At 41.6% G+C, this 19054-nt stretch overlaps 1 protein-coding gene across 1 annotated transcript in view; it reads right to left on the reverse strand.

Moving 5' to 3' along the window:
• Positions 1-19054, reverse strand: part of nin (ninein (GSK3B interacting protein)) — a 70433-nt gene that overhangs the window by 39731 nt on the left and 11648 nt on the right. The window contains exons 4-12 of the mRNA XM_061969070.1: positions 18865-19043; positions 8449-8494; positions 8179-8357; positions 7955-8101; positions 3496-3663; positions 676-812; positions 467-607; positions 206-380; positions 5-115 (exon numbers count right to left, since the gene is read on the reverse strand). Coding sequence (XP_061825054.1) covers positions 5-115; positions 206-380; positions 467-607; positions 676-812; positions 3496-3663; positions 7955-8101; positions 8179-8357; positions 8449-8494; positions 18865-19043 — 1283 coding nt within the window. The remainder of the gene's footprint in view (positions 1-4; positions 116-205; positions 381-466; positions 608-675; positions 813-3495; positions 3664-7954; positions 8102-8178; positions 8358-8448; positions 8495-18864; positions 19044-19054) is intronic.

Consider the following 19054-nt stretch of genomic DNA (forward strand, 5'->3'; position numbering starts at 1 on the left):
TTACTTTTTCTTTCATGATGTTGTCCAAACTGGCCTGCAGTTTTGCCACCTGGCTTTGAGCTTCCGTGAGTTTTTCACTACAGTCCAACAACTCCATTTCAAGATGTCGGTTCTCCTGTTGCGTGAAAACACAAGCAATGTTCTTCACATTAAAAAAAAAAAAAAAGTAGTGAAAGGAGAAATAAGCCTGCTGCTTTCCACCAACCTTCACCGAGATGGAGAGATGGTCCCTGAGGAAGGATTCGTCGTCCTTGATCTTCTCCATCTCCGCCTCCAGCTCCTCGCGCTGTTGTGTCGCCTGCAGTCGAATCTGGTCCATCTCCTTCATCAGCTCCGACCGGACTGTGGCCAGCTTCTCTCTGTGGTCCTGCTCCAGCTTCCTGAGGCCCAGAGAGCACACTATTTTTTTTAAATAATGATGCAACCCAACTGCAGAGACAGACTCATGTAGGGTGGAAGAGGTTACCTGAGATTGAGGTTATTTGTGTGCTCTATTGACGAGTGATGCTCATCCACCTCAGTGGCGAGTTGGTTTTTAAGTCTCTCCGCCTTTTCCAGGTCCGACCGGAGTTTCTCTTTTTCCCTGAGTTCTCCATCCACACGCTCTCTGGCAAAAAAAACCCACCAACATCAAACAAGAATAACATTTTAAAAAGGACACTAGCACTAACTCACAAGAGATGCCTGATCTCTGCCTTGAAGCTGGCCAACGCCGCTTGGTGGACGCCGTTCTTGGTGACCAGGAGTTCATTTTCGAGCGCCGCGGTGAGATCGCACAGGCTCAACTTGCCGTCGAGGCTGAAATTCAACGCCTGACAAAAAAAATGCAAGTATTAATAACAGGGTTTCTGCAGGTATCAGAAAATCTTGAATGCATTATAATGCAACTTAAAGGGGTCATATTATGATTTTTTCCCTCTACATTTTAAACACTTCCTTCAGTGTTTTTCAACCTTTTCTGAGCCAAGGCACATTTTTTTCCATTGAAAAAATCCCAAGGCACACAACCAGCAGAAATCATTGAAAAATGAAACTCAGTAGCCGATATTGACAGTAAAAAGTTGTTCTCGCAATTGTTGGATATGAATTTAAACCATAACCAACCATGCATCACTATAACTCTTGTCTCAAAGTAGGTGTACTGTCACCACCTGTCACATCACGCCCTGACTTATTTGGAGTTTTTTGGTGTTTTCCTGTGTGTAGTGTTTTAGTTCTTGTCTTGCGCTCCTATTTTGGTGTCTTTTTCTCTTTTGTTGGTATTTTCCTGTAGCAGTTGCATGTCTTCCTTGAACGCTATTCCCCGCACCTTAGAGATGCGCGGTTTGCGGACACAACCGCGGAGTCAGCGGAAAAAACGCGGGTCGGGCGGGTAAAAATAGATTTTAAATAGATGCGGGCGGTTGGCGGTTGAACCAGTTCGGAAATATATATACATAGTTAAATGTCGTTACCCACATACGAAAAACGAGCAGCACTCTTTGAAACAGTCAATTATTCATCAGGCACTGCAGCACAGCACAACACAACAGAAGAAGAAGAAAAAAAGAAAAAGATGGCACCGCGTCCCAGCAACAAGTGGCGCAAGTGAGCGCTCCTTCAGCGCAGCAGGGTGCATTTTAGAGGCCAGGCGCTCTCGCATGAATCCTGGCACTGTAGATGCCATTTTATTCCTGCATAGTGCTAACAAAAAAAAAAGTAAGTAGACATACGGTTGGATATGTTAAACGAATTAGTCTACGTTACCTAGGCTATACCAAATAAGCCCATGTCTAACCTATATTGAGTTCGGTCAGCTAACCTCAGTGGCCTAGTGGTTAGAGTGTCCGCCCTGAGATCGGTAGGTTGGGAGTTCAAATCCCGGCCGAGTCATACCAAAGACTATAAAAATGGGACCCATTACCTCCCTGCTTGGCACTCAGCATCAAGGGTTGGAATTGGGGGTTAAATCACCAAAATGATTCCCGGGCGCAGCCACCGCTGCTGCCCACTGCTCCCCTCACCTCCCAGGGGGTGATCAAGGGTGATGGGTCAAATGCAGAGAATAATCTCGCCACACCTAGTGTGTGTGTGACAATCATTGGTACTTTAACTTTAACTTAACTTTAAATAATTTTGATGGTTACGTGTTGTTTGGGCGCACTACAATGCAAAGGAATTACGTTTTTTTTAATTAAGTTTTTTTTAATTATTGTGTTTTTTTTCTATTCGAGATATACTACTATGTGTGAATAATTATTTGGCCTCGCTTTCAAGTGAAGCGCATCTCCGATTGGCAACAATGTAAGGATATTTAGCCTGCTTTGTTTGTCGCGACCGTCTATTTTCATTATAATACAAGTTTGATGATAAAGTGCAGTCTGATGGGTTTGATTTCCCCCCTTCAGCTATTTGCCTTGGCCAATAAGTTGCAGGTCATTTATTATTATTATTTATTTAATTTATTTTTGTTTAAATAGAGATGACATACATATGTTATTGTATAATTTAAGTTTGTGCGCGTGATTGACAGCCTAAGGCACATTTTTTATTTATTTTTTTATTTAAACTTAAAAACGTATGAGTCTATGCCTATGCCTACAACATAGGCTATGTGTTCATCTTTATTTTCCTGCCTGTCGTTGACAATGGAGATTGTCATGGCTGCAGATCAATCAATAAAGGTTCATCTTTGTCGCGAAATTGTTCACTGCTTCACTGTGCACTGCTTCACTGTGCACCCCGCCCTCGTCCCTATTTGAGCATTATAACGTTAAAAAGTTAATATTCATTGAAATAAATTCAGAACATTTTTTTTACCTAACGAAAATATAGGCCTAGTCTTTCTAAAACATTTTTTTAACTTCTTAAAAGCCTCGTTCTGCTTGCTGCAACTGCGCACACAAAGTGTGAGGAACGCACTCCTGATCTGAGGGCATTGGCAACAATAGTCAACACTTTCTTAATGGAAATGACAATAATATAATAATGATAAATAATATTATCACGCATTAATATCTCTTAGCCACTAATGCGTGGCCAAGAGATATTAATGCGTGGCACGCATTGAATGTCTCTGCTACATTGGATCAGTCTCCTTTCTTTAACAGGCAAAAGCTTTCTAACCTCACTAATGCCTTGCATCGTCTATATTAGATATATAACAACTGGCGGGTGGCGGGCGGGTGTGGTTTAGATAAAATGTTGGTTCGGGTGGATGGCGGATGGATGACGACTTTTGTGATACGGTTGCGGATGAAATAATTGCCTATCCGCGCATCTCTAGCGCACCTGCTTTGTTTTCGCAATCAAGACTATTTAAGTTGTGCAGACGCTGTCCCTCTTTGTGGGGACATTGTTGATTGTCATGTCATGTACGGATGTACTTTGTGGACGCCGTCTGCTCCACACGCTGTAAGTCTTTGCTGTCGTCCAGCATTCTGTTTTTGTTTTTAATGACCCGCTGACACCTTGAATAAGCACTGTGATGTCATATAAATAGATAGTGTTGGTCACCTGCAGGATCTCAGTGCTGTTTTCAATGCCCTCCTCCATCCAAGCGTCCATGACGGACTCGACCGGAGTGAAGCCGGTGCCGTCGTCCAGGGTGGAGAAGAGCCGCGTGCCGATGGTGCCTATCAGGGCTGAGGGCGTGGCGATTCTGCGGCCCACCTCGTCGAAGGGCTGAGGGGATAACCAACAGCATGAGACTAAACTGCTGTGCTTAAAAAGGTTCCCTATTGCGTAAAAGTGGCATATTTCAGAACGGAAATATGTTCATCACCACCAAATGTGGTCAGAAAAAAATTATCATATCTCCACTTTTGAGAAAGAGACTTTCAAAATTTTGAAGTTGTATCTCTTCATGACATGAAGCAAAAACAACTACGAATAATACCATCTCTGACCCTTCCCTAGCGAGGGGAGAGCACACAGCGTATACACCGCCACTTCACAGAAGAAAGCTTTGCAAAAAATTTGAGATGTCCGATATTATCGGCCGATAAATGATGTAAAATGTAATATCGGAAATTATCGGTATCGGTTTCCAAATTATCGGTATCGATTTCAAAAAGTAAAACATATGACTTTTTAAAACGCCGCTGTTTACACGGACGTAGGGAGAAGTACAGAGCACCAATAAACCTTAAAGGCACTGCCTTTGCGTGCCGGCCTAGTCACATATCTACGGCTTTTCACACACACAAGTGAATGCCATGCATACTTGGTCAACAGCCATACAGGTCACACTGAGGGTGGCCGTATAAACAACTTTAACACTGTTACAAATATGCGCCACACTGTGAACCCACACCAAACAAGAATGACAAACACATTTCGAGAGAACATCCGCACCGTACCGCAACATAAACACAACAGAACAAATACCCAGAACCCCTTGTAGCACTAACTCTTCCGGGACGGTACAATATACACACCCTGCTACCCCCCTCCCCCCACCTCAACCCCGCCCACCTCAACCTCCTCATGCTCTCTCAGGGAGAGCATGTCCCAAATTCCAAGCTGCTGTTTTGAGGCATGTTTAAAAAAAAAATGCACTTTGTGACTTCAATAATAAATATGGCAGTGCCATGTTGGCATTTTTTTTTCTATAACTTGAGTTGATTTATTTGTTGTTTAATGCATCCAGTGGGGCATCACAACAAAATTAGGCATAATAATGTGTTAATTCCACGACTGTATGTATCGGTATCGGTTGATATCGGTATCGGTAATTAAGAGTTGGACAATATCGGAATATCGGATATCGGCAAAAAAGCCATTATCGGACATCTCTACAAAAAATATGTTTTACAAAGATGATGAAAAAAAAAACATGCTTTTGAATAGGGTCTATAAAAGATATTTTTGTTGATAAATGTCTCTGTTCATTTGAAATATTGCAAAATAAGTATAACTTGCCAAAGTAAAAAAATGTTTAGGTATTTACTGTTAGGTCATTACATAAGACAAAACATCTCATCATCTGATTCCCTCCCAGAGGAAAAATCTTTCTTCAAGCTCCTGCTTGGCCCACCAGAAGCAAAGGGCTTGATTTCAAAATTTGGTGTGCACTTTCTCACACAAACATGCACAGCCTGATATTAAATTTAAACAAAAGTGGGAAGATAATCTCAACATCACTATCCAAGATAAGATATGGGAACAAGCTTTAAATGACATTCACCACTGCTCAGTCAATGTTAGGTTACAATTGATTAAATTCAAAAGGTATACACAGGTTACACTACTCGGAGGTTAAGTTGCATAAAATCTTTCACCAAAACTTCCCCCTTGTGTGAAAGATGCAAGAGATCTGATGGCACACTTGCACACCAATTTTGGCTATGCCCTGAGATTCAAGATTTCTGGAGTTCGATTTTCAGATGGTATTCTCATGTACTTTTAAAGTAAATCTGGATCCTGACCCTGAAACTGCTTTGCTTGGCATTTCTAACGCTTTAGACAAGATGGGTCGGAATGTTAGCACAGTGGAGGCCGATGGTATGGTCATAGCAAAGAGATGCATTTTGAGAGTGTGGAAATCTGACCCACCACCTAAGTTTGAAGCCTGGTTGAGGGAGCTAGTGGGAATCCTCCACATTGAAAAACTGAGATATGAGATATCTGGTAGCTTACATAAATTTCGTGATGTTAGGAGACCTGTCTTGGAATACCTGAAACTGTAGTCAACCCCCCTAAGACGTATCGGTCTTGGCATAATTGATGTGATTGATGAAAGTGGACATTCAACTGATATGTTAAGCCCCTTTGTACTGTATTTTTCGGACTATAAGTCGCAGTTTTTTTCATAGTTTGGCCGGGGGTGCGACTTATACTCAGGAGCGACTTATGTGTGAAATGAATAACACATTACCGTAAAATATCAAATAATATTATTTATCTCATTCACGTAAGAGACTAGACGTATAAGATTTCATGGGATTTAGCGTTTAGGAGTGACAGATTGTTTGGTAAACGTATAGCATGTTCTATATGTTATAGTTATTTGAATGACTCTTACCATAATATGTTACGTTAACATACCAGGCACGTTCTCAGTTGGTTATTTATGCCTCATATAACGTACACTTATTCAGCCTGTTGTTCACTATTCTTTATTTATTTTAAATTGCCTTTCAAATGTCTATTCTTGGTGTTGGGTTTTATAAAATACATTTCTCCAAATAATGCGACTTATATATATTTTTTCCCTTCTTCATTGTGCATTTTCGGCCGGTGCGACTTATACTCCGAAGCGACTTATACTCCGAAAAATACGGTATGTATTTGTTTTACACGTTATAATCTGTGTAAAAAAAATTCTTCATTCATTATTTTTATTTTCATACTTTATTTATTTATTCATTTATTTTATTATTTGTGTATATGTTTGTATTAAGAAAACTGACAATAAAAATACTTTGGAAAAAAAAACACACAAAAAAACATGCTTTTGTCGCTATTAGGGATTGATTATTTATTCTGCCTTCCTTGAATCGACTACTGTAACGTATTATTTTCGGGTCTCCCTATGTCTAGCATTAAAAGACTACAATTGGTACAAAATGCGGCTGCTAGACTTTTGACAAGAACAAGAAAGTGATCATATTACGCCTATACTGGCTCACCTGCACTGGCTTCCTGTGCACTTAAGATGTGACTTTAAGGTTTTACTACTTACGTATAAAATACTACACGGTCTAGCTCCGTCCTATCTTGTCGATTGTATTGTACCATATGTCCCGGCAAGAAATCTGCGTTCAAAGAACTCCGGCTTATTAGTGATTCCCAGAGCCCAAAAAAAGTCTGCGGGATATAGAGCGTTTTCTATTGGGGCTCCAGTACTCTGGAATGCCCTCCCGGTAACAATTAGAGATGCTACCTCAGTAGAAACATTTAAGTCCCATCTTAAAACTCATTTGTATACTCTAGCCTTTAAATAGCCCCCCTTTTAGACCAGTTGATCTGCCGTTTCTTTTCTTTTCTCCTCTGCTCCCCTCTTCCTTGTGGAGGGGGGGGGGGCACAGGTCCGGTGGCCAGGGATGAAGTGCTGGCTGTCCAGAGTCGGGACCCGGGGTGGACCGCTCGCCTGTGCATCGGTTGGGAACATCTCTGCGCTGCTGACCCGTCTCCGCTCGGGATGGTGTCCTGCTGGCCCCACTATGGACTGGACTCTTACTATTATGCTGGATCCACTATGGACTGGACTCTCACAATATTATGTCAGACCCACTCGACATCCATTGCATTCGGTCTCCCCTAGAGGGGGAGGGGTTACCCACATATGCGGTCCTCTCCAAGGTTTCTCATAGTCATTCACATCGACGTCCCACTGGGGTGAGTTTTTCCTTGCCCTTATGTGGGCTTTGTACCGAGGATGTCGTTGTGGCTTGTGCAGCCCTTTGAGACACTTGTGATTTAGGGCTATATAAATAAACATTGATTGATTGATTGATTGATTGAATATGAAGTGAAGTGAATTATATTTATATAGCGCTTTTTCTCTAGTGACTCAAAGCGCTTTACATAGTGAAACCCAATATCTAAGTTACATTTAAACCAGTGTGGGTGGCACTGGGAGCAGGTGGGTAAAGTGTCTTGCCCAAGGACACAACAGCAGTGACTAGGATGGCGGAAGCGGGGATCGAACCTGGAACCCTCAAGTTGCTGGCACGGCCACTCTACCAACCGAGCTATACCGCCCGGTATGATTACTAATTATCCATCAACGGTTCTTTTTTTTTTGACACTTTTTAAACCGTCGACAAATGCAGAGGACAAATTTCACCACACCTAGTGTGTGTGTGTGTGTGTGTGTGACAATCATTGGTACTTTAACTTTTAACTGTAAATAAGCGATTCAGAGTCCAACAAGACCCACAATGCATTGCGTTTCCACGTCACACTTTCAAGCCCAACTTTTCTATCCGTCTTTAAACAGGAAGCAGGAAGTTTAACATCACACGCTCACCTGAGTGGAGTGGTGTCGTTTAAGCTGCCGGTAAGGAGTGGAAGCAGACGGGGTGGCAGGTTTGCTGTAGTTTAAAACCATGGCAACAAAGTCTTGAACGTTAATCCATCTGTCACCGTTCAGACTTTGGACCACATCGGCACTTATCTGACAGAAAGCAGTAGATCATTTAGAGTCGCACTTGAAAACACAGGAGGAAAAAAAACGCCATTTGTCTTCCTTACCTCCAGGCCCAGACAGTCGCAGAGAGCGAGCAGATCAGCGTGATGGGCGCAGCCGTCCCACGATATGGCCAAGTCCTCACAGGCCTCTTGAAACCTCGCCTCGAGATGCTGCAAGCGGGGAGCCTTGACGGACGCTCCAGGCGTGCTCGGCTCGTCTGGGTTCCACAGATGCATCTGGCCTGCATCGAATTAAAAAATACGAAAAAAGGCCGACATGAGTTTGGGACAAATGTTATAAAAGAAAATTCTGGAGGGGGGGGTAGTACAAACCTTCTGCTTGATACTCCTCGGTGCTCGTTTCAACAGCATTCCAACGCTGATGAAGAGAAACCAAAGAGCAATTTAGCATTCATATGAGGAAAAAGGTAGAAACGATTAAATAATCTACCTCTCATGTCAGCAAGTTCACTTCAACATGATCATAACTAGAGATGTCCGATAATATCGGCCGATAATATCGGCCGATAAATGCTTAAAAATGTAATATCGGAAATTATCGGTATCTGTTTCAACCTCCCGATTTTCCCGGGAGACTCCCGTATTTCAGTGCCTCTCCCGAAAATCTCCCGGGGCAACCATTCTCCCGATTTCCACATTATTGGGGGCGTGCCTTAAAGGCACTGCCTTTAGCGTCCTCTACAACCTGTCGTCACGTCCGCTTTTCCTCCATACAAACAGCGTTCCGGCCCAGTCACATAATAAATGCGGCTTTCACACACACATTAGTGAATGCCATGCACACTTGATCAACAGCCAGACAGGTCACACTGAGGGTGGCCATATAAACAACTTTAACACTGTTACAAATATGCGCCACACTGTGAACCCACACCAAACAAGAATGACAAACGCATTTCGGGAGAACATCCGCACCGTAAGGCAACATAAACACAACAGAACAAATACCCAGAACCCCTTGCAGCACTAACTCTTCCGGGACGGTACCATATACACACCCTGCTACCCCCCTTCCCCCCACCTCAACCCCGCCCACCTCAACCTCCTCATGCTCTCTCAGGGAGAGCATGTCCCAAATTCCAAGCTGCTGTTTTGAGGCATGTTAAGAAAAATGCACTTTGTGACTTCAATAATAAATATGGCAGTGCCATGTTGGCATTTTTTTTTCTATAACTTGAGTTGATTTATTTTGGAAAACCTTGTTACATTGTTTAATGCATCCAGTGGGGCATCACAACAAAATTAGGCATAATAATGTGTTAATTCCACGACTGTATGTATCGGTATCGGTTGATATCGGTATCGGTAATTAAGAGTTGGACAATATCGGAATATCGGATATCGGCAAAAAGCCATTATCGGACATCTCTACAAAAAACATGTTTTACAAAGATGACAAGTATGACAAACACATTTTGGGAGAACAGCCGCACTGTAACACAACAGAACAAATACCCAGAACCCCTTGCAGCACTAACTCTTTCGGGACGCTACAATATACACCACCCGCTACCACCAAACCCGCCCCCCATCTCCTGAATTCGGAGGTCTCAAGGTTGGCAAGTATGCTCTAGTATACTCTGGACTGAAGCTGTGTGCCTTCATTGTTTTAGTAGCTGTTGTTTTGAGGCATGTTTAAAAAATAAAATTAAAAAATAATGTGAAAGTCAAAGTATAGTATTTCCCATAGTTGTAGTGGGTATCAGGATTATCTCAGGGAGAGCATGTCCCAAATTCCAAGCTGCTGTTTTGAGGCATGTTAAAAAAAAAAAAAGCACTTTGTGCCTTCAATAATAAATATGGCAGTGCCATGTTGGCATTTTTTTTCCATAACTGGAGTTGAAGTTGTTCTCTTATTTTGGAAAACCTTGTTTTTGATTGATTGATTAAAACTTGTATTAGTAAATTGCACAGTACAGTACATATCCCGTACAATTGACCACTAAATAAGTTTTTCGACTTGTTTAAGTCGGGGTCCACGTTAATCAATTCATGGTAAAGTTACATTGTTTAATGCATCCAGCGGGGCATCACAACAAAATTAGGCATAATAATGTGTTAATTCCACCACTGTATATATCGGTATCGGAATCGGTAATTAAGAGTTGGACAATATCGGATATCAGCAAAAAAGCCATTATCGGACATCTCTAATCATAACCTGATAGTTTGATTTGCATATTTACAGTTTCAATTTTCAACACCAATAAAGCTTGCTTCTAAGTAAAGCGCCACTCTTCCAATATGCGCTAGCTCGATGCTAATTTACATTAGCTATGCCATAGACAGACAACGTTTAGCATTAGCTATTGTTCATGGCGATTTCAACACCTCCAAATTTAGTAATGCAAACTACAACTAAGATAAAAGTAAAAACAAAAAAAACGACTCGTGTGCAATAAGTACAAACCCCAAAACCAGTGAAGTTGGCACATTGTGTAAATGGTAAATAAAAACAGAAAACAATGATTTGCAAATCCTTTTCAACCTATATTCAATTGAATAGACTGCAAAGGTAAACTTTGTTATTTTTTGCAAATATTAGCTCATTTGGAATTTGTTGCCTGCAACATGTTTCAAAAAAGCTGGCACAAGTGGCAAAAAAGCGTAAAATATGACAACGCAGTATCATTAAACAACTTAAGTTGTACATCAAGCAAGAATTGGAAATAATTCCACCTGAAAAGCTTCAAAAATTGGTCTCCTCAGTTCCCAAACGAATACTGAGTGTTGTTAAAAGGAAAGGCCATGTAACACAGTGGTGAACATGCCCCTGTGTCAATTTTTTTGCAATGTGTTGCTGCCATTAAATTCTAAGTTCATGATTATTTGCAAAAATATATTAAGTTTCTCAGTTCAAACATTAAATATCTTGTCTTTACAGTATATCATACTTGCCAACCTTGAGACCTCCGATTTCGGGAGGTGGGGGGAGGGGGATGGGCGTGGTCGGGGTGGGACGGGGGCGTGGTTGGGGGCATGGCTAAAAGGGGAGGGGTATATTTACAGCTAGAATTCACCAAGTCAAGTATTTCATATATATATATATATATATATATATATATATATATATATATATATATATATATATATATAAATATATATATATAAGAAATACTTGACGTTCAGTGAATTCTATATATATATATATATATATTTATTTTATTATATATATATTTTATTATATATATATATATATATAAAATAAATACTTGAATTTCAGTGTTAATTTAATTACACATATACACACACATAACACTCATCTACTCATTGTTGAGTTAAGGGTTGAATTGTCCATCCTTGTTCTATTCTCTATCACTATTTTTCGAACCATGCTTAACACCCTCTCTGATGCATTGCTGTGTGGCACGCACAAAAGTGCTTTCATCAAATGCATTTGATGGCAGTATTGTCCTGTTTAAGAGTGTCACAACATTGCTGTTTACGGCAGACGAACTGCTTTACGGTATACAAAAAAGTGACTGCTGTTGTTGTGTGTTGTTGCCACGCTGATGAAACTGCCTAACAATAAACCCACATAAGAAACCAAGAACTCGCCCTCCATCATTCTACAGTTATAACGTCATTGGGCAGGTACGCTTTTATATATTGTGGAGGACCTGAGTCTGCCTGAATTTCGGGAGATTTTCAGGAGAAAATTTTTCCCGGGAGGTTTTCGGGAGAGGCGCTGAATTTCGGGAGTCTCCCGGAAAATCCGGGAGGGTTGGCAAGTATGCAGTATATTCAATTGAATATAAATTGAAAAGGATTTGCAAATCATTGTATTCTGTTTTTATTTACGAATTACACAACATGCCAACTTCGCTGGTTTTGGGGTTTGTACAATACTTCTAGTATAAATACTTTGTAGGGTGCAACATAACACATTCTGGAAATTCCAACCTGGAAAAAGATACTTCCTAGTTAGACAGCGTACCATATATAGCATATACAGTACTGCCACCTAACGTCTCGGGATTAAAACAGCATTGCAATCGATACTCAAATGGTGTAAGAAAACAAGATATAAAGACTGGACAGCACAGTTATTATAATCAGCTCATTTTAAAATGTTACATAAAAAAATAAAATACTACTATCAAACAATTAACCCCCTATTAACACACAAAAGTTGGTACCGGGTACTAGGAACACTACCCATACCTAGTGAGCCAGTGAGTCTAATAATAATTAATAATTGAGCTTACAAGTCATGCAAGTGATAAATAAACCTCAGGGCATGGAACAAACTCAGCTGGCTAAATGTCCTGCAGCTGCTGCTTCTGTAGGTTTTAACTTGAGTTTAGGTTTAATATAAGACGGGGAGTGGGGGGCTGACAAAGAGCACAAAAGGGGCCTTTGGGAAGGCACGGGCCCCTGGTGAAGTCATAAGGTCAACTGGGTGGTAGTAAAAAAAAAAAAAAAAAATAGTGCTTCATTTCCAGAAAATAATTGATTATTACTGTATATAGCGACACACATTTCATTTCTTTACTTTTGGCAGAGCAAGGACGCTACAGGGCAAGGGCCTTCTATTCCCGTTTGTGACGCAACACAGTGAAGGAATGAAGAACAGATGGAGATTTTGCAAGAGGCGTTCTGATGCACGCATGGTGTGTAGAGGCATCCCGGACAAGGAGGGGAGGAGGGCTTTCATTGTTCCTCCTCCTCAACTTCAACCTGAGCCATCTAACCATCTGCTGCTCAGCCAAGCATCATTGTCACCACTCTGATTAGTCAAAACCAAACCGGACCAAGGGACACGCTTCGGATTCATTGTCCCCGAAACAGCGCCGCTAGGCATCTGGGCTGGAATAAGACAAAGGGCACCGGCCATGACGGGGACCAGCTGAGAGTTCTTTGTCAACATTTGAAAATGTTCGCAGCACACATTTAAGATTCTCAGGAAAACCTACAAAATACGATTCTCCCTTAAGGGGAACATTATCACAATTTCAGAAGGGTTAAAACCATTAAAAATCAGTTCCCAGTGGCTTATTTTATTATTCAAAGTTTTTTTCAAAATTTTACCCATCACGCAATATCCCTAAAAAAAGCTTCAAAGTGCCTGATTTTAACCATCGTTATATACACCCGTCCATTTTCCTGTGACGTCACATAGTGATGCCAACACAAACAAACATGGCGCATAGAACAGCAAGCTATAGCGACATTAGCTCGGATTCAGACTCGGATTTCAGCGGCTTAAGCGATTCAACAGATTACGCATGTATTGAAACGGATGGTTGTAGTGTGGAGGCAGGTAGCGAAAACGAAATTGAAGAAGAAACTGAAGCTATTGAGCCATATCGGTTTGAACCGTATGCAAGCGAAACCGACGAAAACGACACGACAGCCAGCGACATGGGAGAAAGCGAGGACGAATTCGGCGATCGCCTTCTAACCAACGATTGGTATGTGTTTGTTTGGCATTAAAGGAAACTAACAACTATGAAGTAAGTTTACAGCGTATGAAATACATTTGGCAACAACATGCACTTTGAGAGTGCAGACAGCCCAATTTTCATCAATTAATATATTCTGTAGACATACCCTCATCCGCTCTCTTTTCATGAAAGCTGATCTGTCCAGTTTTGGAGTTGATGTCAGCAGGCCAGGGAAGCTAGGGTCGATATTCTTCTCTTGATCATCTTCGGTGGCATAAGGGACGGTGTGAGCCAAGACATCCAGGGGGGTTTAGCTCGCTCGTCTGCGGGAACAAACTGCCGCCATTGCTTGCCGTGCTACCGAGGTCCTTTGTCCCTAAATTGCTCACACACTCCGGCAGATTCAATGGGGGTCTGGCGGCAGATTTCTTTGACTTTATCGTTGGAAATGCATCTGCTTTGAGTGTCGCAGGATATCCACACATTCTTGCCACCTCTGCCGAAGCATAGCTTTCGTCGGTAAAGTGTGCGGAACAAACGTCCAATTTCTTGCCACTTTCGCATCTTTGGGCCACTGGTGCAACTTGAATCCGTCCCTGTTCGTGTTGTTACACCCTCCGACAACACACCGACGAGGCATGATGTCTCCAAGGTACGGAAAACAGTCGAAAAAACGGAAAATAACAGAGCTGATTTGACTCTGTGTTTGAGAAAATGGCGGATTGCTTCCCGATGTGACGTCACAACGAGACGAATAATAGAAAGGCGTTTAATTCGCCAAAATTCACCCATTTAGAGTTGGGAAAACGGTTAAAAAAATATATGGTCTTTTTTCTGTTTTTTTTCCCCCACACATACATATATTGCGCTCTACTACGGTATCGAGCACTATTTTTTGGATAACCTTATTAAGACATATATATATATATATATACACGCACGCACGCACGCACGCACGCACGCACGCACGCACGCACGCACGCACGCACGCACGCACGCACGCACGCACGCACGCACGCACGCACGCACGCACGCACGCACGCACGCACGCACGCACGCACGCACGCACGCACGCACGCACGCACGCACGCACGCACGCACGCACGCACGCACGCACGCACGCACGCACGCACGCACGCACGCACGCACGCACGCACGCACGCACGCACGCACGCACGCACGCACGCACGCACGCACGCACGCACGCACGCACGCACGCACGCACACACACACACACACACACACACACACACACACACAGACAAACACACACACACACACACACACACACACACACACACACACACACACACACACACACACACACACACACACACAGCCCCCGGCCAAAATTGTTTTAACCCAATGCAACCCCCTGAGTCAAAAAGTTTGGGAACCGCTGATGTAGATCATCCTCTGTATATTCAGGCTCAAAAATATAAGGTTCTGGATCATCATTTGTCCCAAAGTAGTCTTTGTTGTCTCCCATGAATAGTATGTTTATTGTTGTTGACCGGAAAAGTGAAAAAAAGCGAATGTTGTGATGTATCCGTATGCTTAAAATTAACAAAATATGTAAATATTACAGGTTATTATGAATGTGCCTGTTTTTTTTTTATTTATTTTTTATTAAATCAACATAGAAAAAAACACACGATACACTTTCAACTAGTGCATCAACCCCAAAAAAAACCTCCCTCCCCCATTCACACTCATACACACCCACTCACACAAAAGGGGTGAATGTGCCTGTTACTACATTACATATATACTTGCTTATATAAAACGATAATGAAGGCCTTTGGATGTTTTTTCAAGCAGTTTATAGGCGGAATAGAGCGACTCTCATTGGCTCCATTGTTAGCCAAACTTTGCTCGCATTTGTTTACGAGTAAGAATGCATAAAAAAAAAGAAAAACCTACATGGTAATATATGCATGTACCGGTATGTGTTTAAACCAAATCTGACATGTAATCTTTGTTAAGGACATGGTTTGAAATATTTGATCACAAAGTCCAGAATGTTGTGTGAACGCTTGGTGTGAGTTTGTACATCTAACGTTCCACCATGTGTCCGTCACGTGACTCGAGAGACCTTTTGATAGGGGTTTTAGTCGCCAATTGATCTTTTGTATTGTAAAATGCTGTAATATTGGGGGCGGCTGTGGCAGAAACCAGAAGGTTGCAGGTTCGCTCCCCGCCTCATAACATCCAAATCACTGCCGTTGTGTCCTTGGGCAGGACACGTCACCCTTGCCCCCAGTGCCGCTCGCACTGGTGAATGAATGATGAATGATAAGTGGTGGTCGGAGGGCTGTAAGCGCAAACTGGCAGCCACGCTTCAATCAGTCTACCTCACGGCAGCTGTGGCTACGAAAGTAGCTTACCACCACCTGGTGTGAATGAATGATGGGTTCTGTCGGAGGCAGATATTTACATATATCCGAATTTTAGTGTTACTTATTTTCTTTCATAGTCATATTTGAAAACAGCTCGTGTTTTCCATTTATTCTCTTTCTGTTTCTCTGCAAGTAAACTGTGTGTGTTAACCTTGAATTCTTTGGAATGTGTTTTGACTAGCATGTGTTTTAACTAGGGAGAGGAGAGAGGAGAGAGGGTTTTGGGGTCGGGGAGACAGACCATTTTTGGCAGCGCGATAGAATGTTCTATGCTGGACTGGTCTCAAATGTATATCTGCAAAGCTTTGCCAATATTCTGTCTCTGGTGGTTTTTCAACTCAGCTTTAAGTGTCGTAAAGAGCTTGGGAGCGACTTGTGACTTGAATTCCCTGGGAGGAACAACTGGTCCAAAACGCAACAATTCTCACTTCTCTGTGAAGCGCTTTGAGTGTCTATAAAAGCGTTATATAAATCTAATCCATTATTATTATTATTATTATTATTATTACAGGCTAAAGGTTTGGACACACCTCACTTCAATGTGTTTTCTTTATTTTCAAGACTATTTACATTGTAGATTGTAGTAAAAACCATTTCAGGTGACTACCTCTTGAAGCTCATCGAGAGAATGCCAAGACTGTGCAAAGCAGTAATCAGAGCAAAGGGTAGCTATTTTGAAGAAACTAGAATATAAAACATATTTTCAGTTATTTCACCTTTTTTGTTAAGTGCATAACTCCACATGTGTTCATTCATAGTTTTGATGCCTTCAGTGACAATCTACAATGTAAACAGTCATGAAAATAAAGAAAACGCATTGAATGAGGAGAAGGTGTGTCCAAACTTTTGGCCTGTACTGTATGTGTTCTTGCCTTACATAAGGATTGTGAATGATAGGCAAAATAGCAAAGAAGTGCAGTTCCCATTTAAGGAAACATCAAACCACAAGCTTAGTCACTTCAACAACATACCTGCCAACTTTTGAAATCAGAAAAACCTAGTAGCCAGGGTCCAGGGGCCGCAGGCCCCGGTAGGTCCAGGACAAAGTCCTGGTGGGGGGTTCAGGTTCGCCCCCCGACGCAAAATGATTATTAGCATTCAGACAGGTTAAAATGTTGCTAAAACCATCACTTTTCTATCAGTCACAGTGACTTTTCAAAACAAAAATATTACAGCAAAAATCATATGGGTTGATTGACATGTTTATTCTGTAAGCTAACTTCAATAGTTTGAAATTATTTTGACAGTTAATGCCAGTTATCCTGTCAACCTTTCACAAGACTTCAATTTGTTAATTGAAAGTATAAACAGTATAAACACTTTTTACAGTAAACAAATGGTAAAACAGTACTAAACAATTCCATTAAAAAAAAAATTGGTGTCATTATTAACTTTCTGTCCAAGCTTGTATAATCTACTGCCTTGTTCAATTGTAAAAAATATTCTGTGCCTAAAATTCACATTTCTATCACAATTATCATACTGTAAACATGGTAAGCTAACTTCATTAAAATTAATAGTCCTGTCAATAGCATGGAATTACAATTCAAATGTAGTTTTTTTGTAAGCCTTTCAAAAGAATTCAAAATATGAAAAATTAATGAAAATTAATTTAAGCCATCAGACACTTGAAAAGTGGCACATCACATCTCTAATGTAATCATTTTAACTTTTCAACAGAAATAGCACTGCAAAAATATTAAGGACATACTTCTGCATTTTGGTAGTTATGCTGTCAACATTTAACAAGATTTCTTTAACTTGGACTTGAAAGCATAAATAGTATAAACACTTTTAACAGTATAACAGTACTAAACAATTCCAATAGATAACATTGGTGTCATTACCTTTTTGTGGCTAAAATCCAAAAAACGTTGAAAGTTTTCCACTTGTATCGCTAGCAACGGCATTAGACTTGTGTTTTTTTGTCCCAACGTGGTCTTTTACATCGCTAATTCCTCCGTGTCCGATCGAAAAATCTTGTCTGCACAAGGTGCAATTCGCGTAGTTTTCACCCTTTTTGGAACGGATAATTATTCCCGGATAGGCTTTTGAATATTCTTCACGGAATGACTGCAGTTTTCTTTTCGGTTTAAGACTCGTTTGCGATTTTTCTCCGGCTGATTCCATGATCGTTCGCTCGTTTGGAAACAATGGCAACTGGTGCCTCATGCTTGGCAGCGGTGCTATAAATAGCCTCGCGCATGGCATTCGGAATGGCTCGATAGGAAGTTACGGGAAGCAGTGTCAATTGTCATTGTTGTTACGCGATTTCGTGAATAAAACTTTTAAAAAAAAAATTTTTTTTAATTAATGAAAAAACGTATTTTTTATCACTGCAACCGCAACCCGGAATAGGTTGATGAAAACCGTACTAATTACGGGAAAACCGGAAAAGTTGGCAGGTATGTGATAGGCAAAATAGCAAAGAAGTGCAGTTCCCATTTAAGGAAACATCAAACCACAAGCTTAGTCACTTCAACAATCAAGTAAACTCAACGCTGGCGCTTAAGACCTGCCTGCATCTGTCTGCACTGGTGCTCTGTCAGCACAGGGAGAGACGGATTATATGCAGGAAGATCAACAAGCTCAGCAAAACTGGAGCAACACCAACAACCTGTTTGCACTTTCGCCACAGGTGTCACATGCAGGCACAGGTAAATAAAGCAACCTCCCCTTGGGCCTAAAAATTCCTCAACTGAGAAACCAGTGTGACAATGGACACCATCTCGGATCTGAATACTAAACATAAGACATACTAACATAATTGCGCTACTGAACATTGTTGTGCAGTGAAAAGTCAAACGTTCCAGGTTCCGACACATGCATGCCGCTAAGCTGATTAGCTAAGAATAACACCTCGCCAGCCAGCTCAGAGAGATACGGTTCCGTACAAGGACGGCGGTCGATAAGGGCGGCATCCTCACGTGTGCTGCGTTTACCTCGCGCTTTCTCGGAATGGCTGAGTCATAGTTGTCCTTGGCGACATGGCCCTGATCGGGGTGTTCGGAATCGGCCTCGTCCTCGCACAAGTCTGAATTGGCGTCGACGATTACGGGCGCGGAGCGGCGGCCGTATCGCTTGCTGCCCTTCACGAACTTTGGCTGGATCTCGGGAGACTCTGAGGGATAA

This window comes from Nerophis lumbriciformis, linkage group LG08 (genome assembly GCF_033978685.3).
Source record: "Nerophis lumbriciformis linkage group LG08, RoL_Nlum_v2.1, whole genome shotgun sequence".
In the NCBI taxonomy this organism is placed as follows: domain Eukaryota; kingdom Metazoa; phylum Chordata; class Actinopteri; order Syngnathiformes; family Syngnathidae; genus Nerophis; species Nerophis lumbriciformis.